The sequence below is a fragment of the Gorilla gorilla genome, chromosome 13 (genome assembly GCF_029281585.2).
Source record: "Gorilla gorilla gorilla isolate KB3781 chromosome 13, NHGRI_mGorGor1-v2.1_pri, whole genome shotgun sequence".
NCBI lineage: Eukaryota > Metazoa > Chordata > Mammalia > Primates > Hominidae > Gorilla > Gorilla gorilla.
Genome location: NC_073237.2, coordinates 121,512,378 through 121,535,120, shown reverse-complemented (window position 1 = coordinate 121,535,120; position 22,743 = coordinate 121,512,378). Strand labels below are relative to the sequence as shown.

The 22,743-nt window shown below is 40.9% G+C and overlaps 1 protein-coding gene and 1 pseudogene across 1 annotated transcript in view; one reads left to right on the top strand and one right to left on the bottom strand.

The window, feature by feature from the left end:
* PPP6C (protein phosphatase 6 catalytic subunit) overlaps nt 1-22,021 on the top strand; it is a 43,744-nt gene extending 21,723 nt beyond the window's left edge. The window contains exons 3-7 of the mRNA XM_031014488.3: nt 7,671-7,736; nt 10,199-10,340; nt 14,586-14,665; nt 14,829-15,038; nt 18,671-22,021. Coding sequence (XP_030870348.1) covers nt 7,671-7,736; nt 10,199-10,340; nt 14,586-14,665; nt 14,829-15,038; nt 18,671-18,919 — 747 coding nt within the window. The 3' untranslated portion in view covers nt 18,920-22,021. The remainder of the gene's footprint in view (nt 1-7,670; nt 7,737-10,198; nt 10,341-14,585; nt 14,666-14,828; nt 15,039-18,670) is intronic.
* LOC101126924 (ribose-phosphate pyrophosphokinase 1-like) lies at nt 16,983-17,472 on the bottom strand (annotated as a pseudogene).
* Nucleotides 22,022-22,743: the final 722 nt, after the last annotated feature.

Below are 22,743 nucleotides of genomic sequence, written 5' to 3'. Positions count from 1 at the left end.
GAGGTTGTGGTGAGCCGAGATCGCGCCATTGCACTCCAGCCTGGGCAACAAGAGCGAAACTCCGTCTGAAAAAAACGAAAAACAAACAAACAAAAGATTGCTAATCAGAAACATGGGATTTGAGCCTCTAAATAGCTATTGACTGATTAAATACAATGTAAAATGTATCCTTTGGGACTTATCTTCCTCTGGGGCCTGTTCTGGAATTGCAGGATTGGGTTATGAGTATGAATAAACATGTTAGCAAGCATGTTGTGCTGAGAAGCATTGAAGCTGTGTAATATAGTGAGGAGTTATAGATTTCAGTGTCAGATACAACTTGGTTTAAATCCTGGCTTGGCTGTATATTAGTTGTTTAAGAAGCCATTTCAGCTAGCTCACAAATTCGTTAATTGTGGCCTGTGGACCCTTGGGTCTCTAAGGTGGTACAGAGGCAATGGAGGGTAAAACTGCTCGTGCCTTAGCATGAACCAAGGGAATGACACTAGAATATGCTGATTATCATTGAGTTCTTCACGAACATGCCTTCACCAAATGCCAGTTTCACTTAACTCTCAATCCTTTAGAATATCCATTATTTGAAAAGTCTGGCTGGGCATGATGGCTCATGCCTATAATCCCAGCACTTTTGGAGGCTGAGGTGGGAGGATTGCTTGAAGCCATGGGTTCAAGACCAGCCTGGGCAACCAAATGAGACCCCCCCCTCCCCATCTCAAACTCCTGACCTCAGCTGATCCACCTGCCTTGGCCTCCCAGAGTGCTGGGATTACAGGCGTGAGCCACTGAGTCCGGCCTGAGACTCCCGATCTCTAAAAAAAAAATTTTTTTTTTTTTTTGAGACAGAGTTTCTCTCTTGTTATCCAGGCTGGAGTGCAATGGCACGATCCTGGCTCACTGCAACCTCTGCCTCCCGGGTTCAAGCGATTCTCCTGCCTCAGCCTCCTGAGTAGCTGAGATTATAGGCACATGCCACCACGCCTGACTAACTTTTTGTATTTTTAGTTGAGATGGGGTTTCTCCATGTTGCTGAGGCTGGTCTTGAACCCCTGACCTCATGTGATCCTCCTGTCTCCTGTCTCGGCCTCCCAAAGTGCTGGGATTACAGGCGTGAGCCACCATGCCCGGCCTTTTTTTTATTTCTTGTTTTTTTTTTTTTTTTTTTTTTGGACAAGGTCTCGCTCTGTCACCCAAGCTGGAGTGCAGTGGTGTGATCTCAGTTCAATGCATCCTCTGCCTCCCAGGTTCAAGTGATTCTTGTGCCTCAGCATCCCGAGTAGCTGGGACTACAGGCATGCACCACCACGCCTGGCTGATTTTTGTATTTTTAGTAGAGATGGGATTTTGCCCTCTTGGCCAGGCTGGTCTCGAACTCCTGGCCTCTTGTGATCCACCTGCCTCAGCCTCCCAGAGTGCTGGGACTACAGGTGTGAGCCGCTGCACCTGGCCCCCATCTCTAAAAATATTAAAAAGAAAAAAATTAGCCAGGCTTGGTGGTGTGAGTCTGTAAGTCCTAGCCCCTCAAGAGGCTAAGGTGGAAGCATTGCTTGAGCCCAGGAGTTTGAGGCTGTAGTCAGCTATTATTGTGCCACTGCACTCCAGCCTGGGCAACAGAGTGAGACCCCATCTAAAAAGAAAAAGAAAAAAGTCTGTGTGATGAAATGGGAAGTATGCATAAAGCATATCTACTGCATGCTGAAGAAAGATAGTTTACTCAAGGAAAAGTAGTTGTGGGTTGGGCACGGTGGCTCACACCTGTAATCCCAGCACCAGATCACCTGAGGTCGGGAGTTCAAGATCAGCCTGGCCAACATGACAAAACCCCATCTTTACTAAAAAATATAAAAATTTGCCAGGTGTGGTGGTGGGTGCCTGTAATCCTAGCTACTCAGGGACTAAGGCAGGGAAAATTACTTGAACCTGGGAGGCGGATGTTGCAGTAAGCTGAGATCTCACCATTGCACTCCATCCTGGGTGACAGAGCGAGACTCTGCTCAAAAAAAAAAAAAAACAAAAAAAAAAAAAAAAAAAAACTTGTGAAATTCTTTGAGTCATGAGTTAAAATAACTGCTTTTTTATGGAACACTATTTTTACTTGAGAATGACTGAGAAACTGTGATTATTTAGACTTGGGTATTTGGCAACTATATTTGCAAAAGTGAAGGAAGTGGGCCAGTCACTTCAAGGAGAACAATTGACAGTATTTGTTGCCGATGACAAAATTTGAATTTACTAATGAAAAATTTGAATTTTGGAAAATCTGAGTCCACCACTATGGGGCTAACAGTTTCCGACACTTTAAAGACTTTCCTGAGGTGAGATGAGCAGTGATATTAACAAATATGGTTTTTTGATGATATAAAATGCAATGTCATTTTCATTTTTCAAATTACTAGTTTACCATTTACTCAAAGTGTAAGATAACAAATGTAACGGGGTATGGAGGATCACTATTATAGGCCAGGCCTGGTGACTCACATCTGCAATCCCAGCACTTTGGGAGGCCGTGGCAAGCGGATCGCTTGAGCCCAGGAGTTTGAGACCAGCCTGAGCAACATGGTGAAACCCTGTCTCTACTAAAAATACAAAAATTAGCCAGGTGTGGAGGTACGTGCCTGTAATCTCGGCTACTTCGGTGGCTGAGGGATGAGAATTGCTTGAACCTGGGAGGTGGAGGTTGCACTGAGCTGAGAATGTGCCACTGCACCACTCCAGCCTGGACAACAGGGAGAGACCCTGTCTCCAAAAAAAAAAAAAAAAAAAAAAAAGCAAAAGATTACTGTTATGGTTTCAGATTTCATATTGCGATTAACTTTTAAGTGTCATAAACTGCCACTTGTCAAATTTTGGTACAGTATTTAAAGAATATGCACAGTTACCTGAAAATGTTATTAAAATACTCCTTCCTTTTGTAATTGCATATCTTTGTGAAGCTGGATTTTCTTCATCTGCTTTACTTAGTATATTCCCAACAGACTGAATGCAGAGGCAAGTTCTAAGACTAGCCACGTTCTATTTAGCCAGACATTGAAGAGATTTGTGAAAATGTAAAACAATGTGAATTCTCCTCTCACTAAACAATTTTTTTGTTTTGGAAAAGTTAATTTTTCATTAAAATGTGTTTGTGATACTTTTTGATGGGTATGTTATTGATTTTTTTTTTTTGAGATGGAGTTTCACTCTTGTCACCCAGACTGCAGTGCAGTGGTGTGATCTCAGCTCACTGCAACCTCTGCCTCCCGGGTTGGAGCGATTCTCCTGCCTCAGCCTCCCAAGTAGCTGGGATTACAGGTGTGAGTCACCGTGCCTGGCCTATGTTATTAATTTTAAAAAATTCATTTAAATATTTAAAACTTCTGAGTTTTAATCTCTAATATGGTAAATATTGATTTGTAAAACTTACACAAAAGATTTTCAGGACCTCTGGTTTTTAAGATCACAAATGAATCCTGAAACCAAAAAGTTTGAGAACTACTGGGCACACTGGATGTTTCCTTGCCTCTGATAAAAAAAAAAATTCCACTTCCCAGCCGGGCGCGGTGGCTCATGCCTGTAATCCCAGCACTGTGGGAGGCCGAGGCGGGCGGATCACGAGGTCAAGAGATCGAGACCATCCTGGCCAATGTGGTGAAACCCCGTCTCTACTAAAAATACAAAAATTAGCTGGGCGTGGTGGCACATGCCTGTAGTCCCAGCTACTCGGGAGGCTGAGGCAGGAGAATGACGTGAACCTGGGAGGTGGAGGTTGCAGTGAGCCGAGATCATGCCACTGCACTCCAGTCTGGGTGACAGAGCGAGACTCCGTCTCAAAAAAAAAAAAAAACAAAAAACACTTCCCAGGCTGGGTAAAGTGGTACATATATGTAGTTCCAGCTGCTCAGGAGGCTGAGGTGGGAGGATTGCTTGATCCCAAAAGTTTGAGACCAACCTGGGCAATATAGTGAGCCTCCATATCAAAAATAATGATAATTAAAGAAAAAAATCTACTTCTCAAGATTGTTTTTGGTTTAAAATGGGAGCAGAGTATCTGAAATATGAAAAACAGAGTAGCTGGGTGCAGTGGCTCACGCCTGTAATCCTAGCACTTTGGGAGGCTGAGGCGGGCAGATTACCTGAGGTGAGGGGTTTAAGACCAACCTGGCCAATGTGGCGAAACCCTTTCTGTACAAAAAAGTACAAAAATTAGGCAGGTGTAGTGGCACGTGCCTGTAGTCCCAGCTACTTGGGAGGCTGAGGCAGGAGGATTGCTTGAACCCAGGAGCCAGAGGCAGCAGTGAGCTGAGATTGTACCACTGGACTCCAGGCTGGGTAACAGAGTGAGACTCCGTCTCAAAAAAAAAAAAAAGAGAGTGAGGGAGAGACATAGAGTAGATGGTAGATATTATTTGACGATGAGGTAGGTGTCTAGTAATGTAGGATGAAAATAGGGCCGGGTGCTGTGGCTCATGCCTGTAATCCTAGCATTTGGGAAACCGAAGCGGGTGGATCACCTGAAGTCAGGAGTTCGGGATCTGCCTGGCCAACATGGTGAAACCCCGTCTTTAATAAAAATACAAAAATCAGTGGGGGTGCGGTGGCAGATACCTGTAATCCTAGCTACTCGGGAGGCTGAGGCAGGAAAATCACTTGAACCCAGGAGGTGGAGGTTGCAGTGAGCTGAGATCATGCCATTGCACTCCAGCCTGGACAACAAGAACAAAACTCCGTCTCAAAAAAAAAAAAAAAAAAAGAATTGCCCAAGTTCTCGGGAAGTGGGAACCTATGTATCACTGACACAGAATATTTAATCGTCTACCTGTGTGTCTGGTAAATACAAACTTTAAAAGCTTTTGTTTAAGAACAGATATCTGGCCAGGCGTAGTGGCTCACGCCTGTAATCCCAGAACTTTGAGAGGCCGAGGCGGGCGGATCACAAGGTCAGGAGTTCAGGACCAGCCTGACCAACGTGGTGAAACCCCGTCTCTATTAAAAATACAAAAATTGGCTGGGGCTGTTGGCACGTGCCTGTAATCCCAGCTACTCGGGAGGCTGAGGCAGGAGAATCACTTGAACCTGGGAGGCGGAGGATGCAGTGAGCCAAGATCGCACCATTGCATTCCAGCCTGGGCAACAGAGTGAGACTCTGTCTCAAAAAAAACAAAACAAAACAAAAAACAGATATCTGTAAACATCAATAGAAAAGTTTAAGGATACTCACTCTTCTACCATATTTTTATTAAAAAACTGACTTACAAAACTTTTTAATGTTCACTTCCTGACTTTGTGTATATAACTACTCAATTTTTTACATAATAGAATTGTATAGTTATAGGTATAGTTTTGTATTCCATTCTTTTCCCTAATGATTTTTGCATTTTGCTACATGGTTTTCATCATAATTTTTATTCATGGCCTCATAAGGTCCTCGAGTTGCTAGATCTTAATTTAAGATATTCACTTAATGTTAGTCATGAAGGCCGTTTCTTTTGATATTTTAAATGATGTCATAACACTTTTTTTTTTTTTTTTTTTTTTGAGACAGAGTCTTGCTGTGTCATCCAGGCTGGAATGCAGTGGCACCATCCTGGCTCACTGTAACCTCCGTCTCCCAGGTTCGAGTGATTCTCCTGCCTCAGCCTCCTGAGGTAGGTGGGACTACAGATGCCCGCCGCCACGCCTGGCTAATTTTTGTATTTTTAGTAGAAACTGGGTTTCACTATGTTGGCCAGGCTGGTCTCGAACTCCTGACCTCAGGTGATCCACCCGCCTCGGCCTCCCAAATTGCTGAGATTACAGGCGTGAGCCTCTGTGCTTGGCCCATTTTTTTTTTTTTGAGACGGAGTCTTGCTCTGTCACCCAGGCTAGAGTGCAGTGGCGTGATCTTGGCTTACTGCATCCTCCACCTCTCAGGTTCAGGTGATTCTCCTGCCTCAGCCTCCCGAGTAGCAGGGATTGATTACAGGTGCCTACCATGATGCCCAGCTAATTTTTGTATTTTTAGTAGAGACAGGGTTTCACCATGTTGGCCAGTCTGGTCTTGATCTCCTGACCTCATGATCCACCTCCCTCGGCCTCCCACAGTGCTGGGATTACAAGTGTGAGCCACTGTGCCCGGACCATAACACTTTTTTTTTTTTTTTTTTTTGAGACAGAATCTTGCTCTGTTGCCCAGGCTGGAGTGCAGTGGCATGATCTTGGTTCACTGCAACCTCTGCCTCCTGGGCTCAAGCAGTTCTTGTGCCTCAGCCTCCCAGGTAGCTGGGATTACAGGTGCAGGCCACCACCCCTGGATAATTTTTGTATTTTTAGTAGAGATGGGGTTTCACCACGTTGGCTAAGCTGGTCTTGAACTCCTGACCTCAAGTGATCTGCCTGCCTGGGACTCCCAAAGTGCTGAGATTACAGGCGTGAGCTCCCAAAGTTCCAGGATTACAGGTGTGAGCAGCTTGGCCTGTTAGCTAATTTTCAGATACATTTTATATTAAGCTTCCTAAAGTTTTTTTTTTTTTTGTCTGACTTTTTAGACTTATGGAACATTGTTATAAAAGGTGTTACTTTATTTCTTTCAGTAATTAACATCTCACTTTCAGTTTTCGTCACTTTGACTAAGATTCCTATTAAGGGTTAAAAGTTTAAATGATAATTTTATTTCAAGTGTAAAAGATGAATGTGTTAGAAGTTGTTAGTTGTAGTTGGTCCAGTGTATTGTAGTCAATTCCCTTAATCCAAAATCATTTTTCTTCTAGAAAAACTGTAATGCTTTCTTTGGAAATTAGGGCTAGGGTAATAATCTAGTTGACTGAAATTTGACAAATGCACAATTTTCCAGATACCAAATTTCAGTAAATAGAAATATGATGAAATATCATTGGGTGTCATGGATCACACTTGTAATCCCAGCACTTTGGGAGACTGAGGTGGGAGGATTGCCTGAAGCCAGTAGTTTGAGACCAGCTTGGGCAAAAAAGCGAGACCCTGTCTCTATAAAAATTTGCTGGGCATGGTGGTGTGTAACTGTGGTCCTAGCTACTGAGGAGGGCAAGGTAGGAGGATCACTTGAGCCCAGGAATTTGTGGCTGCAGTGAGTTATGATTGCACCACTGCATTCCGGCCTGGGTAACAGAGCCAAACCCTGTCTTAAAACAAAAAACAAAAAATATGATGAAATATATAATTTTTTTTTAACTGATCGTTGAGAAGACACTCCATGGCTGTGGAGCCTGAGGGTATATAACTCTAACTGTAGAATGTGGGAAGATCTCTGTATGACACTGAAGTGTCATGTAAGTTCAGTTTGGAAGAAAAAGAGGTATCCACTTGTTTCTGTAATCTTTTGTCTCATTAAAATAGATACAGAATTTGGGTGGGCTGTTAGATTAGCTTACTGAGAAATTAGACAATTGATAAAGGATGTCAGAATTCTCAAGAGATAGATGGGGAGATGTATGAAAGAAAATGAGAAAGGGAATCCTATGATAATAATCTAGGAGTGACTTTATGGTAACTGAGCTTTATTTAGTGCTTTTTTTAGTCTTGAGAACTGTGTGCTTGGCAGTTTGGCTTACACTTTATTTCTTAAAAATGTAAATATTTGGAGTCCTCTTAGCTGCTTCTTTACACATTTCACTCTCAGTTTTGTTGCTTTGCTTCTTAACAGGAATTTGTAATCAGCATATATTGCATTTCTTTTATAGTTTTATGACCTTTGTGAACTGTTCAGAACTGGAGGTCAGGTTCCTGACACAAACTACATATTTATGGTATGTAAACACCAGTGATATCAAGTGCTTGTTTAAAATGGAAAGGATCTGACTTATTAAATGTAAATTGCATAATAATTCTTTACCATGTGACAGTCCCTATTTCAGTGTATTAAAAGGTGTGTATTAGTCCGTTTTCACGCCGCTGATAAAGACATACCTGAGACTGGGCAATTTACAAAAGAGGTTTAATGGACTTAACAGTTTCACATGGCTGGAGAGGCCTCACAATCATGCAGAAGGCAAGGAGGACCAAGTCACATCTTACGTGGATGGCGGCAGGCAAAGAGAGAGAGACTGTGCAGGGATCTCTTGTTTTTAAAACCATCAGATCTCATGAGACTTACTGTCCTGAGAACAGCACAGGAAAGACTTGCCGCCATGATTCAATTACTTTCCATCGAGTCCCTCCTACAACATGTGGGAATTCAAGATGAGATTTGGGTGGGGACACAGCCAAACCATATCAAGGTGATTGTATACTTTTCTACATTTAACTATGTCCTCTAATTAATTGCCTTAGTAAGCCACTGTAGATAGGGTTGGGTTGTAGCTGTCAGTAATGGTTGGGCATAAAAAATAACCCAGAACCCCTGGTTTAAGGCAAAAATCTTCAATTGACTATTATTTATTCAGACTTTTCGAGCATTCATTTTTATCTCTTGTTAATCTATGGATGGATGAATATACACACATACACATTTGCTATAGATGTTTGCTTTTCTTTTGGAGTGTAATGTTACTGTTGAACTTTTTCTGGATCCTTCTCTCATTTTCTTTCCTTCTGAAAGTTTCTGGGTCACTTTCTTATTTTTTTTTTTTGAGACGGATTCTCGCTCTGTTGCCAGGCTGGAGTGCAGTGGTGCGATTGGCTTACTGCAACCTCTGCCTCCTGGGTTCAAGCGATTCTCTTGCCTCAGCCTCCCGAGTAGCTGGGATTACAGGCGTGCGCCACCATGCCCAGCTAATTTTTGTATTTTTAGTAGAGACGGGATTTCACTATGTTGGCCAGGATGATCTGGATCTCTTGAACTTGTGATCCGCCCACCTCGGCCCCTGCCTTGGCCTCCCAAAGTGCTGGGATTACAGGGGTGAGCCACCACGCCGGCCATTTTCCTATTCTTTCAGCTGTTTTCCTATTGGTGTAATATTGGCCCAAGTCAGACATTAATGGGAAGTGTAAATAGTATATTATCATACATGGTTGTTAAATGCAAAACTGAGCCTAGAACGCTGTTATAATTATGGTATTTGCTTTTACAAAAAATTTTTTTCTTCAAGTAGGCAACTCTTCCAATACAGTTAAAATGATTCTTAAAATAGAAAATTATTTTACCTGGGCATGGTGGTACATGCCTGTAGTCCCAGCTACTTGGGAGGCTGAGGTGGGATGATTGTTTAAGCTCAGGAGTTCTAAACCAACCTGGGCGACATAGTGAGACCCTATCTCTAAAAAAAAAAAAAAAATTGAGTTTTTAAAAATTAAATTACTTGGCCAGGCGCAGTGGCTCACGCCTGTAATCCCAGCACTTTGGGAGGCCGAGGCAGGTGGATCACCTGAGGTCAGGAGTTTGAGACCAGCCTGACCAACATGGAGAAACCCCGTCTCTACTAAAAAAAAAAAAAAAATACAAAATTAGTCGGGCTTCGTGGTGCATGCCTGTAATCCCAGCTACTCAGGAAGCTGAGGCGGGAGAATCACTTGAACCCAGGAAGGGGAGGTTGCAGTGAGCCAAGATCACGCCATTGCACTCCAGCCTGGGCAACAAGAGTGAAACTCCATCTAAAAAAAAAAAAAAAAAAAAAAAACCTTAAAAAATACTGGTTAACAGATGACCAAATCAACTAATGTAGGTAATAGAGGATTGAAAAAATGGTGGTTTTGCCAGGTGTGGTGGCTCACATCTATAATCCCAGCACTTTGGGAGGCCGAGGTGGGTGGATCACAAGGTCAGGAGTTTGAGACCAGCCTGCCCAACCTGGTGAAACCCCCGTCTCTACAAAAAATACAAAAATCAGCCGGGCGTGGTGGCAGCGTGTACCTGTTATCCCAGCTACTCAGGAGGCTGAGGCAAGAGAATCGCTTGAACCTGGGAGGCGGAGGTTGCAGTGAACCGAGATTGTGCCACTGCACTCCAGCCTGGGTGACAGAGTGATACTCTGTCTCAAAAAAAAGAAAAAAAGAAAAAAAATGGTGGTTTTTTTTTCAGGGAAAGCTTTTGAGAGAATGGCACAGCAGATTCTTGTAGATTTCCCTGGAATCAAAAATCTTGTTTGTATAAACATTTAATAGAAAAAATTTGTTTACGTCTATTTTTTTTTTGTTAAAATCAAATTTCCAAATGATTCAGTATGTAACTCTTTATTGTAGTTATAAACTATGAGTTTGTACAGTTTGATATAATTTGAAAAGAATGTTGTGGCTATTGTATTGTTTGTAACTGTAAACTTTTACTTCACAGGGTGATTTTGTAGACAGAGGTTACTATAGTTTGGAGACCTTCACTTACCTTCTTGCATTAAAGGCTAAATGGCCTGATCGTATTACACTTTTGCGAGGAAATCATGAGAGTAGACAGATAACACAGGTCTATGGATTTTATGGTAAGAATTCCTATTTCTCTGATTCTGAATATTATTTTACTTTCCTCTTTGGAAAACAAAGCTACACAAGTCATACACATGCTTTATGTATATTATTTTCCCCACATCCTCACTCCTTCACTCCTCCCAAACAATTGAAAATCTTATGCTCGAGAGAAGACCACTGTTAACTTTTTGGTGTGCATCTTTCTAGATCTGTGCCTCAAAGTGTAGCTGGAATCACCTGGGTTCTCATTAAAAATGTAGATTGCCGGCCGGGTGGGGTGGCTCACACCTGTAATCTCAGCACTTTGGGAGGCTGAGGCGGGCGGATCACAAGATCAGGAGATCGAGACCATCCTGACCAATATGGTGAAACCCTGTCTCTTCTAAAAATACAAAAATGAGCTGGGCGTGGTGGTGTGTGCATGTAATCCCAGTTACTCGGGAGGCTGAGGCAGGAGAATTGCTTGAACCAAGGAGTCAGAGTTTGTGGTGAGCCGAGATCATGCCACAGCACTCCAGCCTGGCGACATAGGGAGACTCCGTCTCAAAAAAAAAAAAGAAAAAAAAAAAAATAGAATGCTGGGCCTCACCACAGATTTATTAATCAAAATATTTTGGAGTGGGAGTCTAGAATCTGCTGAAGGTGAATGTTCTGCACAAATTTGAGAGTCCATTCTCATCCATTTTGTGTGTGTGTGTGTGTGTGTATGTGTGTTTATATATGTACAAACGTGCACACTAAAATGGGGACATACCTGATTTTTTCACTTTATTAGTGTTATTTTCATGGCTGCATCATATACCATATGGATGTAGCATAATTGATGTATCAGTTTTTCCTCTATCATTAGACTTTAGAGTTGTTTTTAAGCTGCTGTTATACATCCTTTTACATATATCTCTGTATACTCACTCACTCTAGGACCTCAGGGATCAGAAGCAGAACTTAGTCATAAAAACCAAAATAGGCCAGGCACAGTGGCTCACCCCTGTAATCCCAGCACTTTGGGAGGCCGAGGCGGGCGGATCACCTGAGGTCAGGAGTTCGAGACCAGCCTGGCCAACTAAACCCTGTCTCTACTAAAAATACAAAAATTAGCCGGGCACTGGTAGGGGGAGGGGGGAGGGATAGCATTAGGAGACATACCTAATGTAAATGACGAGTTAATGGGTGCAGCACACCAACATGACACATGTATACATATGTAAAAGACCAGCACGTTGTGCACATGTACCCTAGAACTTAAAGTAAAATAATAAAAAAAATTTAGCCGGGCATGGTGGTGGGGGCCTGTAATCCCAGCTACTCGGGAGACTGAGGCAGGGAGAATTGATTGAACCCAGGAGGCGGAGGTTGCAGTGAGCCAAGATCGCTCCATTGCACTCCAGCCTGGGCAACTGAGCCAGACTCTGTCTCAAGAAAGGAAAAAAAGCAAACTAGCTAATTCTTTAAAACTTTTATTTGGTTGAAAGAGAGAGAGAAAGAGAGAGAGAGAGCGAGCTTATTAGGAAGCCCCTTCAGGGAAATAGAACTGTCAAGATTATGAATTTGGATTTTCCTTGAGCACAATTAAGACAGATATTGAGAGATTTGGAAACATTAATTGCAGAACCCTTTAGATTTAAATTTCATATTTTGAATTATCTTCTTTCATTATAAAGATAGGCTGGGCCAGGTGTGGTGGCTCATGCCTGTAATCCCAGTACTTTGGGAGGCTGAGGCAGGCAGATCACAAGGTCAGGAGATCGAGACCATCTTGGCCAACATGGTGAAACCCCGTCTCTACTTAAAATACAAAAATTAGCTGGGCATGGTGGCGCTTGCCTGTAGTCCCAGCTATTCGGGAGGCTGAGGCAGGAGAATCCCTTGAACCCGGGAGGTGGAGGTTGCAGTGAGCTGAGATTGCACCATTGCACTCCAGCCTGGATGACAGTGAGGCTGTCTCAAAACGAAACAAAGCGAAGATAATCTGAACTCTCTTACTCTTCAGTTTGTCTGCCATTATCAGTTAGAGAAATTTTGAGAATTTATTGTTTTTATATAATTTTTTTAATACATGTAAAGTTAGATAATATTTGTCTCCTTCCTACAAGTTACTTTTTATTTTCATTCACAAAATAAACACCAATTGAAATACAACTTTTGGATTCTTTTGCAAAATAATCAATATTTTGGATAACATACTATGATATTAGCTCAGTGAAAACAATACTAAAACTAATGTTATAAAAACACACACCTGCTATATATATGTAACTAATGCTACATGTATAATATATAAAATACATATTGTTATATATGACTAATATATGACTTTTTTTTTTTTTTTTTTTTGAGACGGAGTCTCGCTCTGTCACCCAGGCTGGAGTGCAGTGGTGCGATCTTCGCTCACTGCAAGTTCTGCCTACTGGGTTCATGCCATTCTCCTGCCTCAGCCTCCCAAGTAGCTGGGACTACAGGCGCCCGCCACCACGCCCGGCTAATTTTTTTGTATTTTTTAGTAGAGACAGGGTTTCACCGTGTTAGCCAGGATGGTCTCAATCTCCTGACCTCGTGATCCGCCTGCCTCGGCGTCCCAAAGTGCTGGGATTACAGGCATGAGGCACCGCGTCCAGCCATATGACATATGTTTTGACAAAATAAGATAATTTTAGTTATTATAGGACTTATATTGATTTTCAGGGAATAAAATATCCCTATATGACTTTACACTGAGCCTTCAGTTCACACTGATAAACACATACTGGGCAGTTACTATTGAGCCAAGTTCAAGATCCCTGCCTGCAACCTGAGCTCATTGTTAGGGCTCTCTTATGGCAAGTTTACATAACAATCTTGCTTCACATAGATATATAATTGAGAAAATCTTGGGGATTGGTCATAACCTGCAGACTTCTTTCCTGTATCATTTTCAGCTTCACTTAAGGCAATAGTGATATGTCAGGTTTTTTTTTTTTTCCAAAATTATGGAAGAAGCCAAAGTAGAGAGCTTCCATGGTGTTAACAAAAGAAGTGTGTACCCTATTAACTATGTAGACAGTCAGGGTACAGTGGCTCACATCTGTAATCTCAGCACTGTGGGAGGCTGAGGTAGGAGGATTGCCTGAGCTCAGGAGTTCAAGACCAGCCTGGACAACATAGGGAGACCCCCATCTCTACCAGAAATAAAATTAGCCAGGTGTGGTGGCACTTGCCTGTAGTTCCACCTGTTCAGAAGGCTGAGGTGGTAGGATCGCTTGAACCCAAGTGGTTGAGGTTGCAGTGAGCTGTGATCGCGCCACTGCTGATTGTGCCACTGTATTCCAACTTGGGCAACAGAGTGAGACCTTGTCTCAAAAACAAAAAACTATGTAGGCAGCAGAAAGAGTGTTCAACTGAGAATTTGTAAGAACCTGATTGGCAATCTGTCCTCAGTTGTGATCCACTGAAGCTCAAGTGTTTAGTCGCACAATTTGCAGAAAATCTCAGAAGAGACAACTTAGCCCTGAGAAGAGTTAGGAATTGCTCATGCTCCTATAACTAAGGATCCTCTAATTTGTTTGATCTGTTTATCCTGCTAGAATTGTCTCCTTAAATAAATTTATCTGCTTACCAGAATTGCCTAATATTAACATAACTGTCAAAACATTTGCTTCAGGTTGTGTGAAATTAGTATTTAACTCTTCTAATGATAGCATTTTGGCTAATAATTTCAGCTGCTTCTTAGGTCCATTCCAGGAATGAAGAGCAGTACTACATCCTTAGGAAATACAGTCATGTGCCACATAATGACATTTCAGTCGATGATGGACTGTATATATGACAGTGGTCCCATAGATACAACGGAGCTGAAAAATTCCTATTGCACAAATACTTACCACTGTGTTACTATTTCCTTATGATATTTAGTACAGTTACATGCTGCACAAGTTTATAGCCTATGAGCAATAGGCTATGTCATATTGCCTAGGTGTGTAGTAGGCTAGACCATCTAGGTTTATGTAAGGACATCCGATGATGTTCACACAACGATGAAATCACCTAACAATGCATTTTTTAGAATGTATCCCCATGGTTAAGGGACATATAACTGTATGTAGTTAGTCACTAGCGTTCTTTTGGCTCTATGTGGAAGTCCTAGCAGGACTAAATACGTGTCATATCTTGCTATCCTAGTTTAAGCTGAATTTCTGTTGTACTGAAGGCTGCTGTAGTACTGGATATATTGTTTATTTTTATTGGCAGATTCATTAATTAAAACCCTTCTGTTTCTTTCACAGATGAGTGCCAAACCAAATATGGAAATGCTAATGCCTGGAGATACTGTACCAAAGTTTTTGACATGCTCACAGTAGCAGCTGTAAGTTTCTATTTTTAAAGTCTCATGTACGTTCCTGCCAATAACACATTGCATATTTTTATCTAGTTGTCATCTAAATTATATTGATATCTTTAGTATTCATTGATGAGTTTAGATATGCCTGAGGTTATATGTTCAACTCTTTGTTATCCTTTTTTGCTAGTTAATAGATGAGCAGATTTTGTGTGTCCATGGTGGTTTATCTCCTGATATCAAAACACTGGATCAAATTCGAACCATCGAACGGAATCAGGAAATTCCTCATAAAGGAGCATTTTGTGATCTGGTTTGGTCAGATCCTGAAGATGTGGATACTTGGGCTATCAGTCCCCGAGGAGCAGGTTGGCTTTTTGGAGCAAAGGTCACAAATGAGGTAAAGCCAGCATTTTTGGAAAAGTAATTTGTGGATTGCTAATGGGCTGCATAGAGAACTATGGTGGCCCTAGATAACAAACTTGTAGTCTAGCTTACTCAAAATATGGTGGCTGTGGATATTAAATTTCTAGTTTAGTTATTAACATATGTCTTTCTTTAATGGTTAAATAAGATGACACAGTGAAAGCACCTACTCCAGCATCCATTTAGTAATAATGTATAAAGTAAATGTTCTTTCCTTTTTTTTTTTTTTTTTTTGAGATGGAGTCTTGCTCTGTCGCCTAGGCTGGAGTGCAGTGGCGTGATCTTGGCTCACTGCAACCTCTGCCTCCCAGGTTCAAGCCATTCTCCTGCCTCAGCCTCCTGAGTAGCTGGGACCACAGGCGTGCGCCACCATGCCTGGCTAATTTTTGTATTCCTAGTAGAGATGGGATTTCACCGTGTTGGCTAGGCTGGTCTTGAACTCCTGACCTCAGGTGATCCACCCGCCTCAGCCTCCCAAAGTGCTGGGATTATAGGTGTGAGCCACCGCACCCGGCCAGCCCCTTTCCTTTCAAGTACTGTAGTTAAGTAACAAAATGGCAAGACCAAGATAGGTAATACTTTTTTTTTTTTCTCAAAGACCTCAAACCACACAGATACAGACACTTTATTAGTTTCCTCTACAAGAGACAATAACATGAATCTTTTTTTTTTTTTGAGACAAGAGTTTCGCTCATGTTGCCCAGGCTGGAGTACAATGGTGCAATCTCGGCTCACTGCAACCTCTGCCTCCTGGATTCAAGCGATTCTCCTGTCTCAGCCTCCCGAGTAGCTGGGATTACAGGTGTACACCACCACGCCTGCCTAATTTTGTATTTTTAGTAGAGATGGGGTTTCACCATGTTGGTGAGGCTGGTCTCGAACTCCTGACCTCAGGTCATCTGCCCACCTTGGTCTCCCAAAGTGCTGGGATTATAGGCATGAGCCACCGCGCCCGGCCTACGTCAATCTTTTTTTTCTTTTTAACAGAAATCTCTGTTCATTTGAAAAGCCAAATAGATCCAAAGAAGGAAGATGAAAATTAAATACTTAAATTAATCAAAAGGCACTATGATACCACCTAAAACCTACTGCCACAGTGGTAGGTAGTAGGCTAAGGAAGATCAAGCTACAGCAAATCATGTAATGTGAATGTTAGCGATTACATAGCAGGAAGCACATTTGCTTTCCAGAAGACTACGGTACAGTGTTCATTTGGGCCCAAGAGGATATTTGGCCAGGAAAGGATCAAGATGGATGAAGGTAAAGCCAAATCAAAGGAGTAGGTACAAAAGAGAATCCAAGCTACATAGTCAAGCAGATGATGATGGATCAGGCTTCTTCCTTCCAAGAAACATTTGCTGCACTGTGCTGCCTCCCCCCTCAACCACCCCCTACCCCCTACCCCATGGCTGCTCAAGCCCAGCTGCCTACTCCTGCCTTACAGGGTGCTCAGCCACCGGGACTAGGTTTGGGGTTGCCCAGGGCTCTTGCCATAATTTAGCATAGACCCTGGGGAGAAGTGCTCACACATGGGTTGGCTTTGCTGCTGGTTGTTCTCAACAAAGAAAACCCTGAAGCATTCACATGCAGAATAGTCTGAGCTTCTCCAGTCACAGTCAAACACCCCCACACAACATCCTCAAAAGTCTGAAATCTTGTAACAGCTGAGCTATAGTTAAAGCTGCAAGGCTCACAGAATCATCAAGGAAGCCAGAATGAGACAATGCAGATAGGAAGTCCCAGCAGTTAATCTCAATCCTTCTTTCTCCATTTCTGATAAGCTCAGATATACCTAATGTGGGATATAGAAAGCTACACTGGAGCAAGCTGGGTCTTCTGCTGAATTCGACATCAAATACCAAGGGAAAACAAGGGGTGGGGTGGATTTTATTCTTAAAAAGCCTCAGAAGTTACTGTATTATAAAGGGACATGACTGAATAGGTAAGAAACGGATTCTCCATTGTGAATTTTCCTGATGGCTTCTGCAAGGCTCATAGAGATGTTGATCACCTGTATTTTGGAGCGGTGCTTCATCTTGTCCTCCTGGGGTATGTTATTGGTGACTACTACTGCTTTAAAGCATGCGTTGTTGATGTGAGAAATAGCTGGACCAGAGAAGATTCTGTGAGTCAAGATAGCATAAACTTAGGTGACTCCAGCTGAGAGAAGTTTGTCAGCTGCATGGCAGATTGTGCCACAAGTGTCAACCATGTCATCCACAACGATGGCCACCAGATCCTTCACATCTCCCACAAGCACCATGCGGTCGACTTCATTGGCCTTCTTTGTGAATCAAGGCAAAGTCCACATTCAGCCTGTCTGCAATGGAGGTCACTCTCTTAGCTCCACCAGCATCAGATGAAACAATAGTGCAGTTCTTCTGCTCAGAGATATTCTCCCTTATCCACTTCAGGACACCTGGCTCTGCATACAGATAGTCCACTGGGTTATCAAAAAAGCCCTGAATTTGAGAAGCATGTAGGTCCATGGTGATAATATGATCTGCGCCTGCTACAGATAGCATGTTTGCAACAAGCTTGGCTGAGATTGTCACCTGACTCTTTATTATCCTGCTGGGCATAAGGGAAGCATGGGATGACTGCAGTAAGCTGGCTCGCTGAAGCAGTCTTGCAGGTATTAGTCATGATCAAAGGCACCATTAAATTGTCATTGATTTTGCCACAACCACTCTGAATGATGTAGACATCCTTTCCACGTACACTTTTGCCAATTTCCACACAGGTCTCCTAGTTGCTGAATTTCTCAGTCACTACCTTGCCGAGCTCCAGGCCCAGGCGATCAGCAGTTTTCTGAGATAAGCCCTGGTGGGAGCTGCCGCTGAAGATTTTGATATTCAGGATCCTGGCCAACTACCCTAAGCACTCTTCACTAAGTGATCACTGCTGCTGCAGAGACTGCAACCGAAGTCGGCCCAGAGACTCAATACTAACCTCTTTGCGATGCTACTCCGCCATCTTCAAGATAGGCAATACTTTGAACTTTCAACTGTTTTCAATTAAAACACACACACACACACATACACTTTGAACTTTCAACTGTTTTCAATTAAAACACACACACACACACACACACACACACACACCCCCCTTATATTGGGAAGTGCTCCAGCATCATAATGAAGTCAAAAAACTAGATTCTGATCCTGCATCAGTGTATCTTAATTTAGATAAGTTATTTATCTAGTCTGAGCTTTTGTTTCCTTAAGTTGCAAAAGAATAATCTCTTTCAGAATTATTGCAACATCTACATATACTAAACCTTCAGTAAATGGTAGATACTGATAGCAATATCTTTATTATTAAATCAGAAAACACAAAATTTTGTTTCATAGTACCTATTGAATGCTTTTTCTTCCAGAAATTTCTAACTGTTTATGTAGGTATACAGTTTCCATAGTTGTGCACTTGACTTAGGCCAAAATTGCTGTTTGCCTAAACTTATTAAATTATTGGAGATAATTATAGAGTGCGTTCTATAATCGTGATGCCTTTAGTAGTAATAGGATTTGGTATTTTATTTAAATGATTATGTAGGCCGATTGTTTTTTAAGTGCTAAGTACTTACAGTGCGTTTCTAAATTGCAGTTTGTTCATATCAACAACTTAAAACTCATCTGCAGAGCACATCAACTAGTGCACGAAGGCTATAAATTTATGTTTGATGAGAAGCTGGTGACAGTATGGTCTGCTCCTAATTACTGCTATCGTTGTGGAAATATTGCTTCGATCATGGTCTTCAAAGATGTAAATACAAGAGAACCAAAGTTATTCCGGGCAGTTCCAGATTCAGAACGTGTTATTCCTCCCAGAACGACAACGCCGTATTTCCTTTGAGGCCTTCGCCCATCCTGCTGACCCATTTTTCTGCCCTCTTCTTACCCCAATTTTCTTGTATTACCCTCTACAATATACTTTTTATTGAGCACTTTGCTGCTGAAATGCTGCCTCTTGCCTTTTTTTTTAAAAATTTTAAATTATCTAAATTTATTGTTTGTTGTGGTGTCTATAGCAAAGTTTTTCTATCAATTTTCCCCCATCCCATCCCCACCCTGGACTCATTTGAGAAGACTTGAGAAATGTCTTAATACTCACACTGCTGCATGTAGCTCTTGCTTGTTTACTGGTCTGGGAAACAGGATGTGTTTCCTTTTTTTAAAAGCCAATTGACAGATTACACCTAAATACTCCTCCTTTTGTATCATTCAGCCTTTTGTTTTAGTTTGGTAAGTTTTAAGAAATTTCAGCAGCAAAGTTGTTATTCAGTGGGCACGATGGACTCCAAATGCCTCAAGTTATGTATACCTGTCCCAGATGTAAACTTCATTGTCCTTTGTTGGATGATATTTTAAATGGATATAAAATAAATTGGTCTAAAGGGCTGCCCTCCTTGTTGTGTTTTTAAATTTTAGTTAAAAACTGCTACAGCTTATGACTTTGTACATTAAGATAATTGTATTGATCTTTTTTCAGATTCCTTGTATTTTTTAATAAAGTAATCTTAAATAAAACTCAGATAGGTTAAGTGTTAGAAATTTTAAACAGCTTACATTGTTAGCGTAAAGTTATCTTTTCTTTTTTCCTAATCAGAGTTCTTGACCCTTTGGTTATTGAGTTTAAAACTTTAATTGAAATTCAATAGTATTTATTTTTTAAAAAAATCACTAAACTGTGCCTAAAGAACATAACTGCCATATTAATGTTTTGGTTTATATCCTCTATAGTAATAGAAAAACATTTAATACTTGTAATGCTGATGTGTTAATTTGATACCAGTTGAGTAGAATGTGATCAATCCAGGTTACAATCTATCATGAGTATTATTAACTAAAATCTATGTACTTTTCAATAGGAATCATTCTTCTCTTGCTGTAACACTTGACCTTAACTTTTAGAAAGTGTTCATTTTTAAACTGCAACTGGAAAGGTTGAAAAGTTAGGACTCTTGTATTTGTGAACTGTAATCTGAAGCAGATTATTTAAAGTGTAGAAAAAGAAACAAGTTGTTCTTTTTTGCAAAGGTCTGTGATACCATATTTCAGCTTTGTGTAAGTAATTTGAATATCCAAAGGGTTGTGATGATCAGTTCTGAATATGCAACTGTCCACTTAATAAGGACAAGTATTCCAGTATCTCTTATGACTGTAGTCATAAATGATGTTGGAATGTACATTTTGTGAAATAGTTGGTATCCCTTTACTATAATTAATTTTTGTTATTCCAGGAAATACTTGTGAAGCCAGCCAATTAATAAAGCACTTTAGCATCTGTTCAGGTAGTTTTGAAAACCAACTTTTCCCCTTCAGGATAAGAAGTTCCAGGTTACCTAAAAATGCAATAAAAATCTTTATAGTCTAAGCTTCTTGGCATATAATTTTTCATCAGGGTTTTCTTTTATTAAATGAGCACAATACTGTTTTGATTTAATTTTTTTCCCTCAAACCACCCAGCTCCTTACATAGTTTTTAATTATATAGCTATATGAAAGAGGTGGCTAAGACATTTGCTGCACACACTTGAACTAATGTTGGGTCAGTAGCTTCGTGTTACTGCCCTGATCCCAGTGTAATTCAGGTGGAAAGGTATTTTTATCTCACAGGGATATGTAGCTATGTATTTTACTAATTGTGAAACACTGGAAATTAATGATGCAGACAACTTGGTGTGGTCTTTGAACAGCTCTCTGCAGTATTTTTTTTTTTTTCCTGTTACCATACATTGTATTTAAGTGCTTGCTTTCCACTTAAGTTGTACTAATAGAACCAGTAACTCCCAGCCCTCCCTGTTTGACACTCATTAGCTTAGATTGATGTAGTTGTTTTTGTTATCCCTATAATGTGACTTTTATTTTTAAGTCATTGTGTACTGCATTTGTTTGTCACTAGTTGGGCACGTGCCAATAATATTCTCTCCATTCCTTATCTGCCATCTCTGTTTTGCCTGATTTCTCTTCAACTGAATAATGGCTTTTTGCATGGAAAAAATAGTTTTTACTATTAGACGTGTAAAGGGAAGAGAGAGCTAATGTATTGGACTTTGTGAGCCTACAAGGAATATTTTGGATCCCTCCAATAAATAAGGGCTATGTACTATATGTACTATATAGAGTAATCATGTGGTGGAAGATACTTGCAAGTCATAGATTTATGGGCAGGAGGATTTGTTACTCCCTATATCTAGGCTGAATGTAAAATCCCTTATGTTGTATCAATGGGGGTAAAAACTATTTTTATTTGCCTATGATATACTTGGTTTCTAATAAAGTGCCCTAAGCTCTAGTGAGAACTGTCTACTTTGAATTGCCATTTACTCCCTTTCCTCCTTTGGCCGATATGCTCTTGGCTAGCTTTTTATAAGTTAATGTGTTTCCCCAAAAAGTTTCACTACTTTATGTTCATTTGAGTGTGATCCTAAAACACCTGGATCAGCAGTACATCTCATATGCAATCTGCATCAGCTCCTATTCTGTCTGGATGTCTAGAACTGTTGGAAGATTTTGACGTCTTAAGCCCTAGGTTTTGCTTTGGGAAATGAGGTTTGAAATATTGTTCATTGCATTAAGATTTGTGTGTGTTTGCTTTGTAAGCCCAGCACCAGGTTTTGGAAAATGCCTGTACTGTGAAAGCAAATTAGGACTCTTTCTGAGCCTCTTTCATTGTCAGAAATAGAATCACTTTCCTTCAGCTTCCAGGAAATTGTGTATCTGGAGTCGAAGAGATTTAACATCAAGAATCCAGATTTTTAAATGTAATTGTTTTTTAAATGCTAATGTTTGTAAAGCACCTTCAGTTCTTCGGATGAAAGGTGCTATATTCCCTCAGTGTAAATTAATAAAAAGATTATAGGAAGTTTGTCAAAAAATTTAATGCATAGTCTGTAGTATGTCCTGACAAGAAGTTAGCATTTTATATAAGAAATTAAAAAATGCTTATTCCTCCACTTGGTTGCTTGACTGGTGAACAAAAGTGAAACCTTTTTTTGTTTTGTTTTGCATTTGACTCTGAGCTAAGTGTTCCAACTCTTTAAAGGCAATGTTTATTGTTACAACCTCGATCCAGTGCCCAGAACTATGCTTCATGAGATCATCACAACTCTTTAAATTGTATATTTACAGTGTGTAGTGATGCTGACGAAATACACAGTAGTAAACCAAAAAGAAACATTTGGAAAGTCCCCTAGCATGATGCCAGACACACTAGATGCTTGGGGAAGGTCGATTCTGCATTCCCCTCCTGTTAGTTTTCTGTTTCCCTATCAATTTATTGGTGAATTTGTGCCTTTACCCTCATGAGAGTAGGCTTATGCTGGCTTAGATCATTCAAATGTTTTCTTAATTCAAAAATGCATGACATTTATAGATTTGTCAACAAAAATACTACATAAGTATATTCCACTCAATCCCTAGGCACCCACTATGCTCAGCAGCACTGTGCTTTTGTATATAAATGGTGGGTTATAAAAGACTGCATGGAGGCATTATGGAATAGCACAGGCTTTGGGATCAGATCTGGGTGAAAACCCCAGCTCTGTCATGCAGTAATAGCAACTAACCTGTATACAGCATATATGCTAAATTGTTACGTTCTCTATTTTGTGATGCCCTTGCTGTATGGGTCTATGACTATATTACCTTTTAATTTTTTTTTTCTTGGTAGAGATGG